Here is a 20,228-nt window from a genome sequence, read left to right as displayed (position 1 = left end):
GACCCTTGCTGGATCCTCTTCAGTTTGCCTACAGAGCAAACAGGTCTGTGGATGATGCAGTCAACATGGGACTGCACTTCATCCTGCAACATCTGGACAAAACAGGGACTTATGTGAGGATCCTGTTTGTGGACTTTAGCTCCGCTTTCAACACCATCATCCCAACACTCCTCCAGACCAAACTAACCCAGCTCTCTGTCCCTAGCTCTATCTGTCAATGGATCACCAGCTTTCTGACAGATAGGCAACAGCTAGTGAGAATTGGTAAATTCACATCCAACAGCCGCACCACCAGCACTGGTGCCCCTCAGGGTTGCGTCCTTTCCCCACTGCTCTTCTCCCTCTACACCAACGACTGCACCTCTAAAGACCCCTCTGTCAAGCTCCTGAAGTTTGCAGATGACACTACAGTCATCGGTCTCATCAAGGACGGAGACGAGTCTGCTTACAGACAGGAGGTTAAAGAGCTGGCTGTCTGGTGCAGTCTTAACAACTTGGAGCTGAACACCCTCAAAACAGTGGAGATGATCGTGGACTTCAGGAGGAACCCCCCTGCACTCCCCCCACTCACCATCATGGACAGCACTGTGGCTGCAGTGGAGTCATTCAGATTCCTGGGCACCACCATCTCTCAGGACCTGAAGTGGGACAATCACATTGAGTCCATTGTTAAAAAGGCCCAGCAGAAGTTGTACTTCCTTCGCCAGCTGAGGGAATTCAACCTGCCACAGGAGCTGCTGAAGCAGTTCTACTCAGCCGTCATTGAGTCTGTTCTGTGCACTTCAATAACTGTCTGGTTTGGTTCAGCTACAAAATCAGACTACAGAGAACGGTTCGGACTGCTGAAAGGATTATTGGTGCCTCCCTGCCTACCCTCCAAGAACTGTATACATCCAGAGTGAGGAAAAGGGCTCAGAAAATCACTCTGGATCCATCACATCCAAGCCATCTCCTTTTTGAACTTTTGCCATCTGGTCGGTGTTACAGAGCACCGAATACCAGGACAGCCAGGCACAAGAACAGTTTCTTTCCCCAGGCAATCTACCTCATGAACAGTTAATGTTCTCCCATTGTGCAATTAAAGTATGTGCAATAACCTTATACTTATTTATCACCCTAAATCCTAGTACATCCCTACAACTTTATTTTATTTTATTTTATTCTATTCCTATTCTATCTATAGCACACCTGTACATACAATTTATTCTTTTTTTGTGGTTTATATTTATGCATGTGTATTTTATTCACATGTTATTTGTATTATCTGTGTGTTGTTGTTGTCTCCGTGTACTGGAAGCTTGTGACACTATAACAAATTCCTTGTATGTGCAAACATACTTGGCAATAAAGCTCATTCTGATTCTGATTCTGCTCGTGTGTAACAAAACACAGTGCCGCGTTTCACACTGGAAAACGCACTGCATATATTTGTTTAATGAAATTGCACTTTTTTCGATTTGATAATTGCACTGAGCCATATCATATTGGTTTGCCTTAATCGTGCAGCGCTAGACCCAACTCTATATGTTTTCTGTTTTCAGAACCGCTTCCATTTACAGATGATGACACGTACGACCCCTTCAGGACTGTCGGAGCTGCTGTTGGCGGTGTTGCTGAAGGGAGGCTGGCAGGGCGGAGCGGCCATTCTTTGTCCGGGAGGTGGGAACACGGGAATGCTAGAAGAACTTGAACAGCGGGGCCATCTGGGCTTGAATGGAGCCCACTGGCACCTGTGGGAGACCCTCAACCTGTCCAGACTGGAGGAAAACTTGAGCGAAGACAAGGTAATGGAGCTCCTCTCACAGCTCCTCAGCAGGACTCCTTCTGCTCCAGCGTCTTCTGTGGTGCTTTTTGGCTCCGATCCTGAATGTACGGCCAGGGTGCTGCGCAGCGCCCACCAGTTGAGCGTTGCGTTGCCCCCAATGCACTGGATCATGGGATACACGCTTAGTCTGGATTCTCTACACTCCATTGGCTCCCCCCTGGGTCTTCTGGCTTATGGGGAGGTCAATCGCAAGCCTCTGAACTTCTACATTAGGGATACCCTGCAGCTCATTGGCAGGGCTGTATATGCTGCGACCATGGTGAGACCAGACCTGGCTCTTATCCAGAACATGGTCAACTGCTTCGACAAGCCCAATAAACATGAGCTGCCCTCCTCTGGACAATACCTTGCCAGGTAAGCAATAGCATGTATAACATTTTACAGCTAAGTAGCTTACTACGTAGCAATACTATTATTTAACCACATTTAAAACAGTACCACAACTATTCATAAACAAAGTACGATTTCCAGTAACAAGCTGTTTTTCCAGTAACAAGCCATTTTAGTTATAATGACACATAAACAACAGTGATGTTGCGTTTAGCGATGCTACATCACTGTTGTTTATATCACATTATAACTAATAGGCTACATTGTGCACAGGTACCCCCCCAGTTTGCCATGTTTCACATTTCTGATTAATGTGCAATTTTCATGTGACACTTTTTGCAGGGTTATATGATCCCATGACCCTCAAGCCTAGTTATTCACAATAAAGCTGGAGATTGTGTCAGAATAGGACATTAGCGAAGAAAATTACTTTGTATGGTTTATTTATTAAAGTTTGTGTCTCTTAAAGAGTCAAATGTCATAGGTAATGTCACAAATGTGAGCAGACTGCAGACGGAAAATTAAAGCACACATATTGCACAGGTACCCCCATTTACCATGTTTCACATTTCTGATTAGTGTGTAAGTGTGATACATGTGCGGATTATATGAACCCATGGGCCAAGTTATTGACAATAAAGCTGGTGATTGTGTCAGATTAGGAAATCAGTGAAGGAAACAACTATCCTTGGTTTATTTATTGAAGTTTATGGTTCTTAAAGAGTAAAATATCATGCGTTACACCCTATTTACCATGTTTCACGTTTCTGATTAGTGTGTAATTTTTTGACAAATCTGTGGCTTACATGAACCCATTGCGTTCAAGTCCAATCATTCACAATAAAGCTGGAGACTGAGTCAAAATAGGACATTAGCAAAGGAAACATCTATGCAAGGTCTTATTTATTAAATATAGGCCTATGTCTTAGAGTCACATGCCGTAGGTTACGCATGTGTATGCAGTCTATGCAAATTGAAAATTAAAGCACACATTTTGCACCCCATTTACCATGTTTCACATTTCTGATTAATGTGGAATGTGCATGTGACACATGTGTGGCTTATGGACCCCTGGCCTTCAAACTCAATTATCTACAGTGGATCTGGAGATTGTCTCAGAATTAGCCATTAGTGTAGGAAACAACTATGCACAGTCTTATGTCTCAGAGCGTCAAATATCATAGGTCACACTGTTGTGTGCAAACTGAAAATTAAAGCACTGTGTCATGACGCATCAATTTAAGGATGCAGCGAGCAGACATATAATGGCGGAAGACTTTTTACTGGAAAATATCACTGCTAATGGTTTACATTTAATACAGGCCTCTTTTTTATATGTAATTGTTATGTGATACCCAGTATAAAGCCTTTTAATTTCATACAATCTTTTTTTCATATTATAGATTTTGATATATATATATATTATATAATTGGATTTATTGTATTTAAATACAGTAAATTATTATAATTCTTTTTAAGAATTTTTTTATAAAGTGTTGCTTTATTATGGCTTAACTGCTGTAGATTATGTGTATCTTGTTGCTTATCCAACTACAGTTTTTAAATTAGCTTCTCCAACATTGTCAATACTTTAAAATGTTATCTTATCTCGTAATCATGAATTAATTTGTTATCTGATCACGCAGTGTAGTCATTTCAAGCTTTAAATTCACCTTTAATCATTAGTGTGCGCAGACAAATTAAGCATGCTTTACATTAAGGGAATTATAAGGTAGTAAATACTCTCCAAGGAAAATGGCTGTATTAGTATTCCAGCCACTAGTATTAAGTTACAGGAATATTCTGTCTCGGCCACGGTATGGCCTCATATCTTAAAGTTATTTTCCTGATGGAGCCACTGGAGACTTTAAAATGCAATTAACTGACTCAGGGGCATTTTCAATACATTTATACCTCCTTAATCAAAACCATATCCCTGTGTGCATTTACATAAACCGTGAAGTTAGCAGTTACACAGTGATGCATTTGCAGCAATGTGGAAGCCATTTGTGACACTACTGCGTCCTCTTCACTGACTGACCTCCATAAACAGGACAAAAAGCTTTCTGCATTCAGGTTGCCAGGCTCTTTCTTCATCTTCAATGCCAGCGTCCTGTTCAATGTCAAGAGCTCACAGAGCCTGCTGTCCACTGCCTCTCAGCTTGATGCATTGTGTACTTAGTGGAGGAGGCTGCGGGAGGCTTGTCTATTAGTATCACAGAATACAGAGATTGTTGTGTAGATCCCGATGGACTAAATATTTACAATTTCTCATTCAGGTTTTTCAAAGCAGCTTCACAGTAATAAACAAGAAAATAACATAATCAGTAATGTATCAAACATGGGAGAGATTCAAATTCTGCTGTAAAGCAGCTCTAAAAAGACAATAGTGTCATTATTCAGCTTAAGTCAGTTCAGTGTTGTTCCAAACGTTCAATAACTGTTTATCAATTATGAAACAAGTTCAATTTAGCTATAAGCAGCACTACAGAAGGCAGCAGTGTCATTATTCAGCTCAGTTAAATTCAAGTTCTGTTTTCACCCCATAGTCAGTGCAGTCAAAATCAAGATACTTAGTTTGATGGTGGTAAAAAAAAAAGGTTAAACATCTATAGGCATAGCAAGCAGTTCCACTGTCAATGAAAATATATTTAAATATTTTAAAAATGCATTTTGATGTTTGGAACTCAGTACTAAGAGTTAGAGTTTTTATGTTCCACTTCGAAAAAATCTAAGGTGTATATAACTGGAAAACAAATAGTAGAGTTTTCTCGGATTGTGATCAAGTCCCTGTGTGCACACTATTGGAGAACTCTTATCACTGAAGGCTGGAAGAAGCCTTACCTATCTGCTCACTTCCACAAATGAAATTTTTTTGTGGTAAAAAAAAAAAAAGCATCTTCAGATTTAAGATTAAAGTGCCACTTTTATATGAGTCTTGCTCAGATAAGTAAACTTTAAAAAAAATTTAAAAATGTGTGACGGAGAACCCCTGAGATTTTCCACCTGATTGAAAGCAGTGATGTAATCTTTAATATTCACCTCACAGTGTGAGACTCCCCCCACCCCCATGTTAAGAAATGTATTTGCTCTGAGAAATGAGCGTGTAGCACTGAAGCACAGGCATGTGAGCTACTGAAAACAACACAACACAGGGATTATTGTTCCTCTGCGGTGCTAATGCTTTCGGAATGTTTAATAATAGTCACACGGATAGAAATCTCAGTACGGAAATCAGCTTTGTTGCAATGGCTAACACATTATCTGCTGTCTTTTAACTTCTGCTTTCACACCAGATCAAGTGTTCTCAACGGGTCAAACTCAGGGCTATCAGGAGAAATTAATGATCCAGGCAATCAATTTTTTCTGCTTTTATTTTCTCTGTTCTGCTCTGTTTTAATGGAAGTGTGCAGTTATGGTCACACAGAGTGCATATCATTTACGGCCACATTTAGCCACACATCACAAGCCTCTTTCACTCGGGATTTTTCATCTTCCCATCCGTGACCCAGACATTGCCCAGCAGCCCTTTGACTACTCTACATCCTCAGCTGATTTATTGACGAAAATCGATCATTGAACTAATTCATGGCCTACATTTTGCCATAAAAGCAGTGTGGCTAGGCTGTGTAAGGAATCACAATTATGTGATCTACTGTATGCAGAACAGCATAAGAGTATAATATCCGGAGCGGCACAGAGGGTTATTCACCTATAAACCATGCTCTATTTATTTATTTGTTTGTTTACTACTCTCTGATGGATGTTAACAGAACTAATATGGTGGCAGCTCAGCGGTTAAATACATTGGCTGTCAAAGGTCATATATTGGTTCAAAAGATTTAGTGTGATTCGCGTTACTCAGGTCATAATCCTGCCCTTCTGTCCTTATGTCTTTGAAGAAAGCCTTGAACTTCAGTGTGCTTCAAGAGTGATCTATATTTCCTTCTGTTCTTATTCTTTTCTCCTGTGGTGAAAAATATTGTTTGAGAATTTAAGATGAAACATTTTGGAATGTTCGTTTGAAAAGCTGGTGCTCTTGAATAAGAAATAATTATTTAAATCTTGGCAGACGCACCATGTGCCTTATTTTTTTTTCCGAGGGCACTATGTGACAGTTGTGGCACTTTTTTCTTTGACAGTGAGACAAGATCGTCTAGAGGTGTAATTTTCATTTAGTATGCAAGGGGACCTGGGTTCAAATCCTTATTTAACATGCACACACACACATTTATACATATTATATCATGACAGCGAGGGTGATCACCAAACATTTTCAGTCTATGGAAATTTTCAAATGAACATTTTGAACTCCTTTTGTTTTCCATAGGGAATTTACATTATATTTAGTCATTTAGCAGACGCTTTTATCCAAAGCGACTTACAAGGACGGACAATAAAAGCAGTCAAAACTAACAAAAGAACAACAATATATAAGTGCAAATGACAAGTCTCAGTTAGCCTAACGCAGTACACGTAGCAAGGTGTATATTTATATTTATATATATTATACACACACACATACACACACACACACACACACACAAAGAAAAACAAGTAGATAGAATAGAAAAAATAGAAAGCTAGTGTTTGTTTTGGTTTTTTTGGGGGGTTTTTTATTAAAAAAAAAAAGATAAGTTTTTGAAGGAGTTATGGTTGATGAGCCTAACTGGATGGTGAAATTTTGATAAAGTGATGGGTTTGTTGAAACCACAAGCAGTTCTGTCTTAGCCGGGTTGAGTTGAAGGTCCGTCTCCGTCTTCCAACAAGAAATGTCTGTTAGACATGCTGATCGTTGGATCATCAGGATAATTCATGGAATAAAGTCATACTACAGAAACATAAAATATGCTACTAATAAATGTTTTTATTTAAACATTTTCATTATAATAATTACTGCAGTGACCAATTATATATATTTTGACTGATTAATGAAGCAAGATTCTTTATTGATGACCATATGTTGCTTCATGGATTTAGTGTTCCACGTATTCTGTCACTCATTTACAGTGATGAATGGATTTAAATCATCAGTTACACAAAAATGATAAACTGCACTTTACGTCTGCATTTGTAAGCACATTTTGTGAATCAGAGGCTGTTCTTTGTGGTCATTCAACAAAATGTGCCATGCCTGTGAGATGCAGATTCCCTGAGCACTGAGCGCAAACTGAGTTCCCGTGCTGCTTCTGCTGCTGTATTTAAACACGCGATCGACTGAGCAAATAGCATTTTCACACAAGGCTGACATTTTTAACTCTTAGCTGGTCTTGTTTTGATGAATGTCATTTATGTAAGATTTTTGTAAAATGCCCGCAAAAACTCACTGTTTCTGAATGAATCACCATCAGTTATAGTGGGCCTTAACCCTGTAATGTCGGAAATATGAAACAATAGTCAGAAAAAAATGTTTTTTTTATGGAACCATATATTGAAACTTTAGACTAAAAAAAAGGTTTGGATATGTAGGTTTTTTTTTTTTTTGTGAGTATATTTGATCAGGCTTTTATTGCTCATGTAGTATGATATATAGGAGAATATGGAGGTCATAATTAAGAAGTGGAAAAAACTCCCAAACGGACCCAAACTGTTAAATTAGATTTTTATAACATTATAGCAGACTACTTGAAATAAAATGCTTATAAATATCAGTTGTCAGTCTAGATCTCCCAATAATATGTTGTAAGATGATATTTAAATTCTTTTTTATGGTTAAAGCTCTGTAGTTTTTATTGTGGTGGGGAAAACATACTGCAGTCTAATACAATGAGGATTGAGAGAGGGACAAATAAATGCTCCTCAAAAGCCTGTTGTGTTATATTCAATACTCACATTTTAACATGATTTTTCTAAAAAATTATGTATGGATAATCAAGTAAACCTAAGTTGCTTCAGTCAAGTAAAAGTTTGTCTTATACTAACAATATAAAAGTAGCTATTATATTCACTTTATAAAAATCCGTTTTTTTTTAAATACCCATATTCCACAACCTGATGTTTTTAGATTTATACGAAAAGGCCTTTTACTTACTAGAAAAGTATGAACTAACAATCAGAGAGCAGAAGGCAAGTACAGTAGTAGATTGCATATAAAAGGTTTTTCATCAAAGTTTTAAACATTAATAATTTAGAGGCCTGTGTATGAAATATGCTACAGTAGGCTTCAAAGTTAAAATGATTTTGTCATATTTGATATGAAACTAATGCAATCAGCAACACTGGAATTACTGTACTTAATCCATCTAAACCAATTAAAACCAATCATCAATAATCAATAATAACTAAATAATTAAAACAACTAAAATTGCTTTTTATTTTCACTGCTAGCTCTATTTCCTATGTAGTATCACTTTTGTACACTACTTTTATTCCTTTCACTTGTTTTCACTAGTTATCTCCCCTGGCTCATGTGTAGGATTCAGTTCGCTAGAGATTCAGCAGAATTTTTTGCTCTGTCATCTCATCACTGTCTTTGCTTTTGCTGGATGCATATATATTCTCCTCACAATGCTCATGTCCCTGCTGTGCTCAGGTTCTTGTCGAACACTTCTTTCACGGGGCTGACAGGCCCAGTGCGAGTGCAGCGCTCCCTCTCCAGGGTCCTTACCTCCCAGCGCTTCCACATATGGAGTCTACAGCGAGACCCTCTGGGCCAGCCAAGCTGGGTGACCGTGGCAAGCTGGCAGTCGGGCCGTCTGGAATGGGAAGAGCAGGGCCTGTGGCCAGGCATGACCCAACACCACTGGGAGGACGGCCCAGAGATCAGGCTCGGCGGCCGCTGGCAAGCAGGACTCCCAGTGGCGGGGAGCAGATTGCGGGTCATGACCTTGGTCGAGCACCCGTTTGTGTTCACGCGGGAGGTGGACGAGGAGGGCCAATGTCCGGCGGGTCAGCTGTGCCTTGACCCTCAAACCAACAGCTCGGAAGTCCTCAACCAGCTGTTCAGAGAGCTGGAGCAAACCAACAGCAGTTCACTGCCAAATGACATGCGGAAATGCTGCTATGGATACTGCATCGACCTGCTGGAGAAGTTAGCGGAGGACATGCACTTCCAGTTTGACCTTTACATCGTAGGCGATGGGAAGTACGGGGCATGGAAAGGAGGTAGATGGACTGGGTTGGTGGGCGACCTGCTCAGTGGCGTGGCGGACATGGCCGTCACCAGCTTTAGCATCAACTCCGCTCGAAGCCGAGTGATAGACTTCACCAGCCCCTTCTTCTCCACCAGTCTCGGGATCCTGGTGCGGAGCAAGGACACGGCTGCACCCATCGGTGCCTTCATGTGGCCGCTTCACTGGTCCATGTGGGTTGGCATCTTTGTGGCACTGCATATCACAGCCCTTTTCATCACACTTTACGAGTGGAACAGTCCGTTTGGCATGACCCCTCACGGACGCAACCGCATCAGGGTCTTTTCTTACTCGTCTGCACTGAACCTCTGCTACGCCATTCTGTTCGGCCGGACCGTTGCCAGTAAAACTCCAAAGTGCTGGACGAGCCGCTTCCTCATGAACCTTTGGGCCATATTTTGCCTGCTGGTTCTGTCCAGTTACACAGCCAACCTAGCAGCTGTCATGGTGGGGGAGAAGACCTTTGAGGAGGTGTCAGGGATTCATGATGTCAAGGTAAAACACTGCATTTCATCCTGAAGAGGTGAAATACACAAATATTTTTGTTCAGTGATTTATTTAGACTGTGTTGTAATATGTATCCCTTAAAATAAAAATGTTTTACATATGCACTACTGTACAAAAGTCTTAGGCCATTAGTATTTTCACCAACAAATTGGACCAGTTATTTCTATGTTTTGCTGTAGCGTGTCAGGAGGAAATATCAGTTTACAATTCCAAACATTCATTTTGCCATTAATTGTAATAATCCAGTGAGATTTTTGTATGCACAAGGAGTCTGACAAAAGCCAGTGCTCCACACAGAGATCTCATCACCATCCAGTCCGTCTGCCATTACATGAAGAATCATAACAAACTGAGACAGAATAAATCCAGACAGAAGAACTGTGGCAATGTCTCCCAAGATGCTTGAAGAAACCTTCCTGCAAAGCTACCTGAAAAACTCTGTGCAATAAAATATATTTATGACATTATTTTTTAAAGCATCCTCAGTTTACAGCATTTTTTAACACAAGTGCCTAAAACTTTTTACAGTACTGTAGCTTTGCAGGTAGGTTTCTTCAAGCATCTTGGAGACGTTGCCACAGTTCTTCTGGATTTAGTCTGTCTCCGTTTTTTCTGAGTCCTCATGTAATCCCTGTATGATTACAATTAATGGCAAAAGGAATGTTTGGAAATGTAAACTGATATTTCCCACTGACACACTACAGCAAAAGATATAACTGGTTTAAAAGCATTTTGTTTTGGTGAAAATACTAATGGCCAAAGACCTTTGTACAGTAGGGTATACAGACACTACCGTTTGTAAGTTTGGATTCGTAAAAAAAAAAAAAAAAGTCTCTTATGCTCACCAAGGCTACATTTATTTGATCGAAAATACAGTAAAAACAGTAATATTGTGAAATATTATTGCAATTTAAAACAACTGTTTTCTGTTTTAATATATATATATTTCTTCAGGATTCTTTGATGAATAGAAAGTTTAAAAATAACAGCATTCATTTGAAATAGACATTTTTTTACAAAAGTTTTAACATCTCTTTTGATCAATAAAAGTATTTTAAAATACCCCAAGCTTTTAAACAGTAGTGTATATGGTATGTGTCCACAAAAACATGAGTGCACCATGGTACCAAGTTTTTTGGTACTTTTTTGTAAGTGCTTGGATTATGTTTTTAAACCTTTCTCGCACAATCAATTCACATTTCATTGCTCTTTTCAAGCTCCATCACCCGTCTCTGGGGTTTCGCTTCGGCACAGTTCGAGAGAGCAGTGCTGAGGACTATGTGAAAAAGAGCTTTCCTGAGATGCACGAGTACATGAGGCGCTTCAACAAGCCCACCACTCCGGATGGAGTCTCTACACTCAAGTAAGTGTTTAGACCCAGGAGAGAAACAAAAGATAACAGGCAATTGAACATAGCAGTGGAAAGTCCAATGAAAAGATAACAGTAAAAAAAAAAAGAGAGAGAGTGGTAAATCTAATTAAATTAGCAAACTGAATTTCTAAACAGACTTTTTCGTTTGAATGAAAAACACTTGCAATAAAGTGTATTTAGAAAGCTATCATCTTAAACACTTGCACTCACATAGACACATTCATATTCTTTTAACTCAATAAACTCAAGTGGTGCTGAGCAGGAGCACAACATGCAGAAAACAAATAAAAAATAAATAAAATAAACAGGAGATGGGCATCTTGAAAAAAAGCCTAAAGGGAAATCGAGCTCAGTAATTGCACGATGCTGCTGGAGACACAGACAACAAGCAGCCCAAAAGCTGCAGGCACATACTACAACAATAAATAGGGTCACAATAAGAGGCCAACGATCAGTTCTCACCCTCAAGAGCTGCTGACACCGCTGTGGATCTGTTTTGTATGATGCACCTTCAATATTATTCCTCTTTCATGAGGAATTATGCGCACCATCCAGCTTGCTCAGTTTAATCAAACCGAGTCGACAGCAACAAGTGTCTGCTCTCCAGGCTTTCTGTCTGTAGTCTCGCTTTCCATTCATCCCTGAAAGAACAGGGACTGCTGCAGACTCCAAGCTGAGAAAGAGGCAGTCACTCTCAAGTCAAATCTAAACTTGCAGAATGAGGCCAAAGGTTTTCTTCTGAGACAACAGATAACTCCCCGGCAAACGTACGCTTGCAGGCGTGCGCAAACACACACACAGCGATTCATCCTCAGATTCAGGCTCCCACATAGTGCTGTATTTTGCTTTGTACTTCCTGTCTTTTATGATTGACAGCGGTTTTCTTCCATGTCAGAAATCCTTCTGTTCGATTCACAGGAGACACCTTACATGGTCAGCATTTTTAGAGTTGAGATCGCAGCCATATTTGGGAGCTATTCTTGGGGGTGAGATTTTTTTAAGACAAGCATCCGGACAGTTTTTTTTTTTCCTTTAAAAGACGTTGCGTAAGAGTCTTAGTTTGATCCTGCAAAATTTTCCTTCACTTTATTTTCTGTCACACTTGAGGTAAAAATAGAGGTCAGCTGATGAGCAAGCATCGCCTCACACTAGACATTGAGAATTCAGCATTTCTTTAGAGATAAACAGCTAATGGGATATGATGTCATGCTCTAGGGTTTTTGTTTTTAATAAATAACAAATAATACTTTCAAAAAATGGAAAAATCCACATCTACAGGTCAGAGTTCACCAAACTTGAATTCCCATATGCAGCAGAATGCGTAATGCTTTTGACCATGTTTTTGTTTTTGATTTGGGAATTATTTTTTTTCATTTTGGGATGATGTAACCCATGAGTTTTTGTAATTGGCTTTACTGAACACTATTATTAGCCACTGTTATTAGCTAAAGCAGCATGTATTTATTTTGCCACCCCTATTAATAGGTTACACTATAAACCTCTAAATGGAAACAGTCTTTGCAATGTAAGCTTTTATAAAGAAACTAAATGCTGGAGCAAATTACTCAAAGATTGTTTGAAAAAAGATGTCTGCGGGGAAAGTTACACACACAGTACACAAAAAGCACTTTCTATTCAGTAAATCTGACTAAAGCCAAAAGATTTAAGCAGTTTATAGCTACAGGGTTTGGGTTTGGTTCAGGCTTATTGTAATCAACTTTTCAAGTAATTTAAAGTCAGTAGCAATTAGCATAAGTTTGGCGGTGTCTGTTTTGTTTGGCTCTGACTATCCTCCTCTGTGTGTTGAAGGACAGATCCCCCTCAGCTAGATGCCTTCATCATGGATAAGGCTTTACTGGACTATGAGGTGTCCATAGATGCAGACTGCAAACTCCTGACTGTAGGAAAACCGTTTGCTATTGAAGGTAAGGACCCCTGTGCCACTAAGACATTTTGCTGTCTTTCAGGAGTCTAGCACCTCTGGCCATGCCGTGTTGAATTATATTAGCTTACAAAAGCCTGCGAAGTTGTTCTCTGAAAGGGCACAAGGTATTTCTAACACTTTCTACAGATACACTATTAGAATTCCACCCCACATTAAGAGCCGTCAATGAATTCACCTCAAGGCTGTTGTAATTACCCTCCAAATCGAAGCAAGTCAAGTTTGACACATGTCATTTCATAAGGGAAAGCTATTACAGGGTGTAGATGGGTTTCATGGCAGTCACCCAGGCGTGTCCGTACCTCTCATCTGGATGTTATCTCCTGCTGCATACATAGGAATTTTCCCTGCTATCTGCCAAAAGCTTCCCTTACGCCTTTGAGCCAGCTTTTTATTAGATGGATGATCAAGACTAAACCATCGCTATGACGTCTGCTGGCCTGAAATGGACAGCTCCGTCAGGGTCTGTAAAACCTGTAAACAGCGAGGTGCATAATCAAATCATGCAGGCGCAAAACCGGAGTCAGGCATCTAAGGTTGTCACAATAAAAAGTGTGTTGAGTAGCATATTAGTTTTTGCGGCAGTATGGAAATTGGTCTTGTGAATTGTGACATTTCACTGAATGTGATAGATAGATAGATAGATAGATAGATACTGTAAAAAGTCCGGTATCTGTTTTTAATTATTTTTGTTCCCAATTTTTGTCGTGACTTGGTACTGAATTATGGTACTTTTGACATTCCCCACAGGCATCCGTTCAATTCACAGGCTTTGCTCAAATTGAAAGAACACCCTTCAGTAGAAACCGTCTCTTCAGAGTGGACCGTGTCCTTTTAACGCTGCTGGAAAATCCCTTATTGTATTAGTTTCTACAGCACATTTTATGACTGCCTGGGTCCACTCCATTAAGAATATTCCAGCAGCCCGCTGGTGCCCCCTCTTCAAAGAGTTCAACAGCGCACATTTTTTGGTTGTAGAGGACTGAGTAAAATACAGCGGTGCAACTCAGTAGGAGAGGACAGAAGTTTATCAGGATGCAAGGAATGTTGTGCCATGTGCTGAAAGGAGGGGAGGGATTGCTTGCCAGGAGTGATGTGTGGGTTTGCCGGTGAGGCGAGGGCTTTGATGAAATTTGTGGATGTCAAGAGTTGTGCTCGTATCTCTCCGGCTGCCTGGCTGCAGAGACGCCCGAAATGACAGACGCTCTGTCTACGGTGCACTGGTACAGGGTGCCAAAGATTCATGATCGTTCCTTCTCAAGGCTCTCTGACATATCAATAATAGAGGTATCAATTCACACTAGAATGTGGATGGTCTCTTTAACAAAAGCCCACCGCATAATTGATCCGGCTGAGCTTTATGTGTGAAGTTGTTTTGATGTTCTAGCAAAAGACAAATTAATATGTTTGTCTAAAAGAGTATGTTCCAAACTTTATGTCAGAGTATTATTAGTAATATATCAATTAGTAAATAAAAGTCCACTTACAGTAAGTGTACTTAAAGAGTACACTTTCATGACTGTTTCTTAACATACTTAAAGGAATAGTTCACCCAAAAATAAAAAAAATGCTGAAAATTTACTCAATCGATTTACAGACCATCCAAGAGGTAGATGAGTTTCTTTATTGGAACAGATTTCTAGAAATTTAGCATTACATCACAACAGTGAATGGGTGCCGTCAGAATTAGAGTTCAAACAGCTGTTAACATCACAATAATCCACAAGTAATCCACACGACTCCTATCCATCAATTAACACCTTGTGAAGTGAAAAGCTGCATGTTTGTATTAAACAAATCCATAATTCGGGTGTTTTAAACGGTTCGGCTGTTTCTTGGGTGTTTTAACTGCCACTTCTGACAAAAATGTGAGTCCATAATCCATTAACTCATCTTCCAGTGAAAAAGTCCATCCCATGTTTTCCTCTCACATCAAAATCCACCAACATATTTGTTTAGAACTGCTTTGGACTGTTTTCACTTGGAAACTGCTTGATCTGTGCATATTTCTCTCCTGATTCATACAAGATTACTTTTTCACTGGAGAAATCAATTATTATGGATAGAGGACTCATATTTTAGCCAAAAGCACCAGTTGGAAGTTAAAAGTGTCTTAATGATAAATTTATTACAAACAAGCTTTTCACTTCACTAGATGTTAATTCATGTACAGGACAGGAGTCGTGTGGATTACTTGTGGATTATTGTGATGTTTTTATCAGCTGTTTGGACTCTCATTCTGACGGCACCCATTCACTGCAGAGTATCCACTGGTGAGCAAGTAATGTAATGCTAAATTTCTCCAAATCTATTCTCGTGAAGAAACAAACTCATCTACATCTTAAACAGTCTGAGGGTAAATTTTCAGCAGTTTTTAATTTTTGGGGTGAACTGTTCCTTTAAGTACATTTCTTAATAATGGAGAAAAAAAAAGGAAATTTAAATCATTATGTTTTATTAATCTTTAAAGAAGTACACTTATTTTTAGGTGCTGACTAACATACTGAATAACATGTTTGTTCCTTCTCAAGGTTCTCTGACATATCAATAATAGAAGAATCAATTCACACTAGAATGTGTATGGTTTCTTTAACAAAACCCCACAGGCATGCATGGATCTAGCTGAGCTGTACGTGTAAAGTTGTTGTTTCGTTATTCTTTGTGCTTTCAGGATACGGAATCGGGCTACCCCAGAACTCCCCTCTCACTCGCAACGTGTCTGAATATGTCAGCCGCTACAAGTCTGACGGTTACATGGACATGCTGCACGACAAGTGGTATAAAGTGGTTCCCTGTGGAAAGAGGGTTTTTGCTGTGACAGAGGTGAGCCATCAAAAAAGACAGTCTGAGAGCATGTAGAATATGTGTGCGCGTGTGTTTTTGTTCACAGGCGAGCGAGCAGCTTCTGCCCTTGACCAAGTTCCTCTTTGAGCTCTTTTCCCCCTGAAAAATCCTTTTGTTTGGAATTACTGTCTCCTGCAGTCTAATAGGCGTTCTGTCAGAGCGCCGTCGGGCCACCACGATCCATTTTCATTCCCGAGGGCTCCGTGTCAGCTGTACCGCCCCGCACACCTGAGGCTGTGAGTAGCAGCCGCCAGCGCACTCCATCAATGGGGCTTCAGTCAATAACCTCCCAGGAGTTGTAGCGCTCCTGTAAGGCATTGTCTCGTACAGTCTGGCTTCATTACCTAGCTGTGGTTATGAATGGGGGACTTCATGAGCACAAGCAATGACATTTGTTATCGGCCCCTGTGCCAGCTGGAACTCATCTCATGCTCCCCCTCTCTCTTGCTCCGGAGCCAAGCTGTCCTGTCACCACAGACACCGCGCTGTAAAACCACTACTTTGCTGTGCAATAAATTCTCCAAACAAGCGGACAGGATCGACTGTGAGGTCCTCGCAGTCAGTCGCCCCCTTTGAATGTTTATTCTAGTGCTGTTTATAGAAGGAGCTTCAAATGCAAAAAGCGGCATTTTATCTCCTTAACGTAATTCAGTCTTAATTAAATTAGTCAGAATTCTTCAAACAGCATCTTGGCTTGTAGCCAGATACAAAGATGCAGGGTTGAAAGCGATGGGGAATTTAAAGCAACAATCCAACATTAAGTGCTGCATCTGGCGTACTCTCAAAATAAATGAATAAATAAATGATGAATAAACAAATGCCAGAATTTGTTCCTTAATACTACTTTGTTGTTCACAGCAAAAGCACTTCTTTGGTTTTTGTGCCAAGAGAGTGTATAAAGCCAAAGACATATACATATTTGTCTAAAAGAGTATCGTCAAACCTTTATGTGGGAGAATTTTTACTATTTTTTCAATATAGCAGGATTGAAGGTAATGCATTACGAAAAGGTTAATGCATTAAGTGCACCCTTGTGAAAAAGAGCTATGGATAATTGTATTGAATGAGCACATCAAATCTTAAATGTATATTTTTAAATATATATATATATACTTGCAGATAATATTCATAAAATAAAAGGCCACTTAAGTGTACTTAAGGGGAGGGGAGTACACTTTGATTATACTTTTCAAGTACATCTTTCATTTTAATAATCCTTAAAGAAGTACACATTTTGATCTGTTGACTAACAATACTAAAGCATGTGTAGAGTGCTTGATTATATTCATTCTAATTGTAATGTGCTATTCGATATTATAGTTAAATTTAATATATTTTAAATGTACTAAATTGCAGTTTCATCTTGTAATCACAAATATCATGCCATATATGAGTTTTAACAGAAATTACGTTAAAGTTTAGTTTACTGTAAATGTCTGTCTGTACATTAGGCAGCTTAAATTTAGTTCACACTTAAGTATATTATTTTGAAGTATTTCGGTTACACTTTACAATAAGGTCCCATTTGTTAACATTAGTTAATGCAAAGCTAACATGAACTAACAATGAGCAATACATGTTTTAAAAGAATTTAGTTACAGCATCTTTGTTAATGTGCATGTAAAAATATAATTGTTCATTGTTCATATTAGTTCACAGTGCATTAATTAATTTTAAAAAAATGCAACTTTTGATTTTAAATATATATTAGTAAATGTGGAAATTAACATTGATTAATATTAATAGATGCTGTAGAAGTGTTTTCTTTGTTAGTTTATGTTAACTAATGTAGTTTGAAACCCTATTTTAAAGTGTTACTATTATTTCCTTTATAAATGTCTTTTTTTAAAGTATGCTAAAGTGTACTTCTGTTTCACAAGAGTCATGAACTAACATTTTTACAGCATTTATTAATCTTTTTTAATATTAGATGCATTTACTATGTAAAAAAAATGTTAGGAACAATATACTTCTTGTATTAATGTTGTATTAAGAAAAACTTTTTTGGTATCTTGGTATAGATAGGCTTAGGGTGGGTTAAAATTAGTTACAAATGTATTTACATGCAGGTATTTTTAATACGAGTTTGTACAACATGTATGTACACATTAAATGCATTGTATCAAATGATTAATTTAAAGGTTAGTACATAGTAATCAAAAAAGCACATAAAGTTAATCTAGATTCGTGTTAATTTACAAATATACTATTGTTCTTTGTTAATTCATATGTATTCAAAATACTTAAATGATGCAATCCTAATCTTAACATATAGAACCTTACTGTAAATTGTTACTGCATTATTTTAATGAAATCGGAGCATTCAGAGCAGCCAACATGAAGTGCATTGAGCACTTCATCTGACCAGTAGTATGTATGCATATGTATGCATGTGCATTTAGCCACTATCCCCCATAACACTCTCTTGGAAAGTGACATCATGATAATGGGCTGTAGCCAATCCTGTTATGTGTTAAGAACGAACACATTCGCAGAAGAGGTATGATGGAGTGAACATGGGACTGCAGTCTCAGTGTGTGCAGTGTTGGATGACCAATGAGTGTCTGATATTGCGAAACATGCCCCACACATATGAGGGACAGGAAGTGGAATATTTTCCCCTTTTCAACTACTCCAAGTCAGCATGACTTTCATTTCAATTATAACAGCAATACTTTATAAAATTGTGATTAGTTCTAGTCAGCAGGACTCCTTCTCCCTCCAGATCAAAGCCATTGCAGGGGAATGATGGATTCCTTTGTGTATGTTGGGGCTTCTAACACCCGAGGGGAAAATAACGTTGGGTCAGGCACTGGAAGGTCTATAATACCTGGAGAGAGCTAAACATTTAAGAAGAAAACAAGAGCACTGGTAAAACATCTGCTGCAATATTAAATGAAATATTGGTGATTTATAGGTTGCTTGCAAAAAAAGATATATTTCATCAGAAAACTGTCATCAGCTTCTTAAAAAATGGCTCTCAATGAAGCCAAACACTGACTGCTTGGTCACATAGGTAGATGCCATTGAAAAATATCTATAATCTGTATATCCATAGTAAATAATAAGCAAATAAAGGAACACACATTGCCATTTAAAAGTTTGGGGTCGATAAGATTTCTAAAACGTTTTTGAAAAGTCTCTTACATATCAAGGCTTCATTTAGATGATAAAAAATTCAGTAAAAGCATTAATATTGTGAAATATTACTACAACTGTTTTCTATATTAATATATTTTAAAATGCATTTTATTAATGTAATGCAAAGCTGCAGCCTTTAAGTGTCACATGGTGCTTCGGAAATGATTCTAATAGGCTGATTTTGTGCTTAATAACCTTTTTTTTTTATTATTAATGTTGAAAATAGTTGCGCAGTGCAGCAGGGAAAAAAAAAAGATCAATTCTCAGGGGAAAAGGTGCAGTCAGCAACAGTGCTGTGTTACACTGTGATCTTTTCTCTTGTGTTTTTATGTATTATTGCTCATGTGTGTGCAGACTCTGCAGATGGGTATCCAGCATTTCTCGGGGCTGTTTGTGCTGTTGTGTGTGGGGGTGGCAGGTGCTTTGCTCACTCTGCTGGGAGAGCACACTTTCTTCAGATTCATCCTGCCTCACCTCCGCCACCAGCAGAGATTCAAATACTGGCTCCACACCAGTCAGGTGAGCGCCTGCCTCCATATGCTACAGCTGACAAACATGGTGAAATAACCTTCAAAAACAGATCAGTGTATAAAGGCTGATAATGCTAAAGTTTTTAGCATCTAAAGTTAACTAAAGGAATTACTATTTCACTCTTATCTCTTTTAAATCTTATTCAAAATCTTATTCAAGAAGGCATGTTGCTGTCATAAACACAGGTGCATCTGCTCCCTCTAGTGTTAAGAAGCTGTCTTAGAAGAAGAAGTCAGGAGGTTATATGTGGTAGGCATGTCTTGTATTTAATTATGTATATACTGAATATGACTGTTGTTCTGTGTCCTTTTTCTATTTCTACAGAAAATCCACCGTGCATTAAATATGGGTTGTAATGATGAGAGGAAATCAGAGGTTGAGAGCAGTGACAGATGGTAAGTTAAGATTATTGCGTAATAAACTGACAAATTTCTTAAAAGTGCAATGTAATGTAGTAATTCTCCTCATTGAAGTTTAGAGCAATTTATTATGGGCCTATTCTAATGGGCCCGATTTTATTTATTTTAGAAGTAACATTTAACCCTGTAAAGACATAAAATTGTATTTATATATATATATATATATATATATATATATATATTTTTT

At 38.7% G+C, this 20,228-nt stretch overlaps 1 protein-coding gene across 1 annotated transcript in view; it reads left to right on the top strand.

Annotated features, from left to right (window-relative positions):
• The window catches only part of LOC107722525 (glutamate receptor ionotropic, NMDA 3B-like), a 42,316-nt gene that overhangs the window by 20,917 nt on the left and 1,171 nt on the right, over positions 1-20,228 (top strand). Inside the window, exons 2-8 of the mRNA XM_016530888.1 lie at positions 1,542-2,179; positions 8,688-9,780; positions 11,010-11,155; positions 12,974-13,089; positions 15,778-15,929; positions 19,446-19,610; positions 19,947-20,017. Coding sequence (XP_016386374.1) covers positions 1,542-2,179; positions 8,688-9,780; positions 11,010-11,155; positions 12,974-13,089; positions 15,778-15,929; positions 19,446-19,610; positions 19,947-20,017 — 2,381 coding nt within the window. The remainder of the gene's footprint in view (positions 1-1,541; positions 2,180-8,687; positions 9,781-11,009; positions 11,156-12,973; positions 13,090-15,777; positions 15,930-19,445; positions 19,611-19,946; positions 20,018-20,228) is intronic.

The sequence above is a fragment of the Sinocyclocheilus rhinocerous genome, unplaced genomic scaffold, assembly GCF_001515625.1.
Source record: "Sinocyclocheilus rhinocerous isolate Xijiao unplaced genomic scaffold, SAMN03320098_v1.1 scaffold541, whole genome shotgun sequence".
NCBI lineage: Eukaryota > Metazoa > Chordata > Actinopteri > Cypriniformes > Cyprinidae > Sinocyclocheilus > Sinocyclocheilus rhinocerous.
This window is presented reverse-complemented; position numbering and strand designations above follow the sequence as displayed.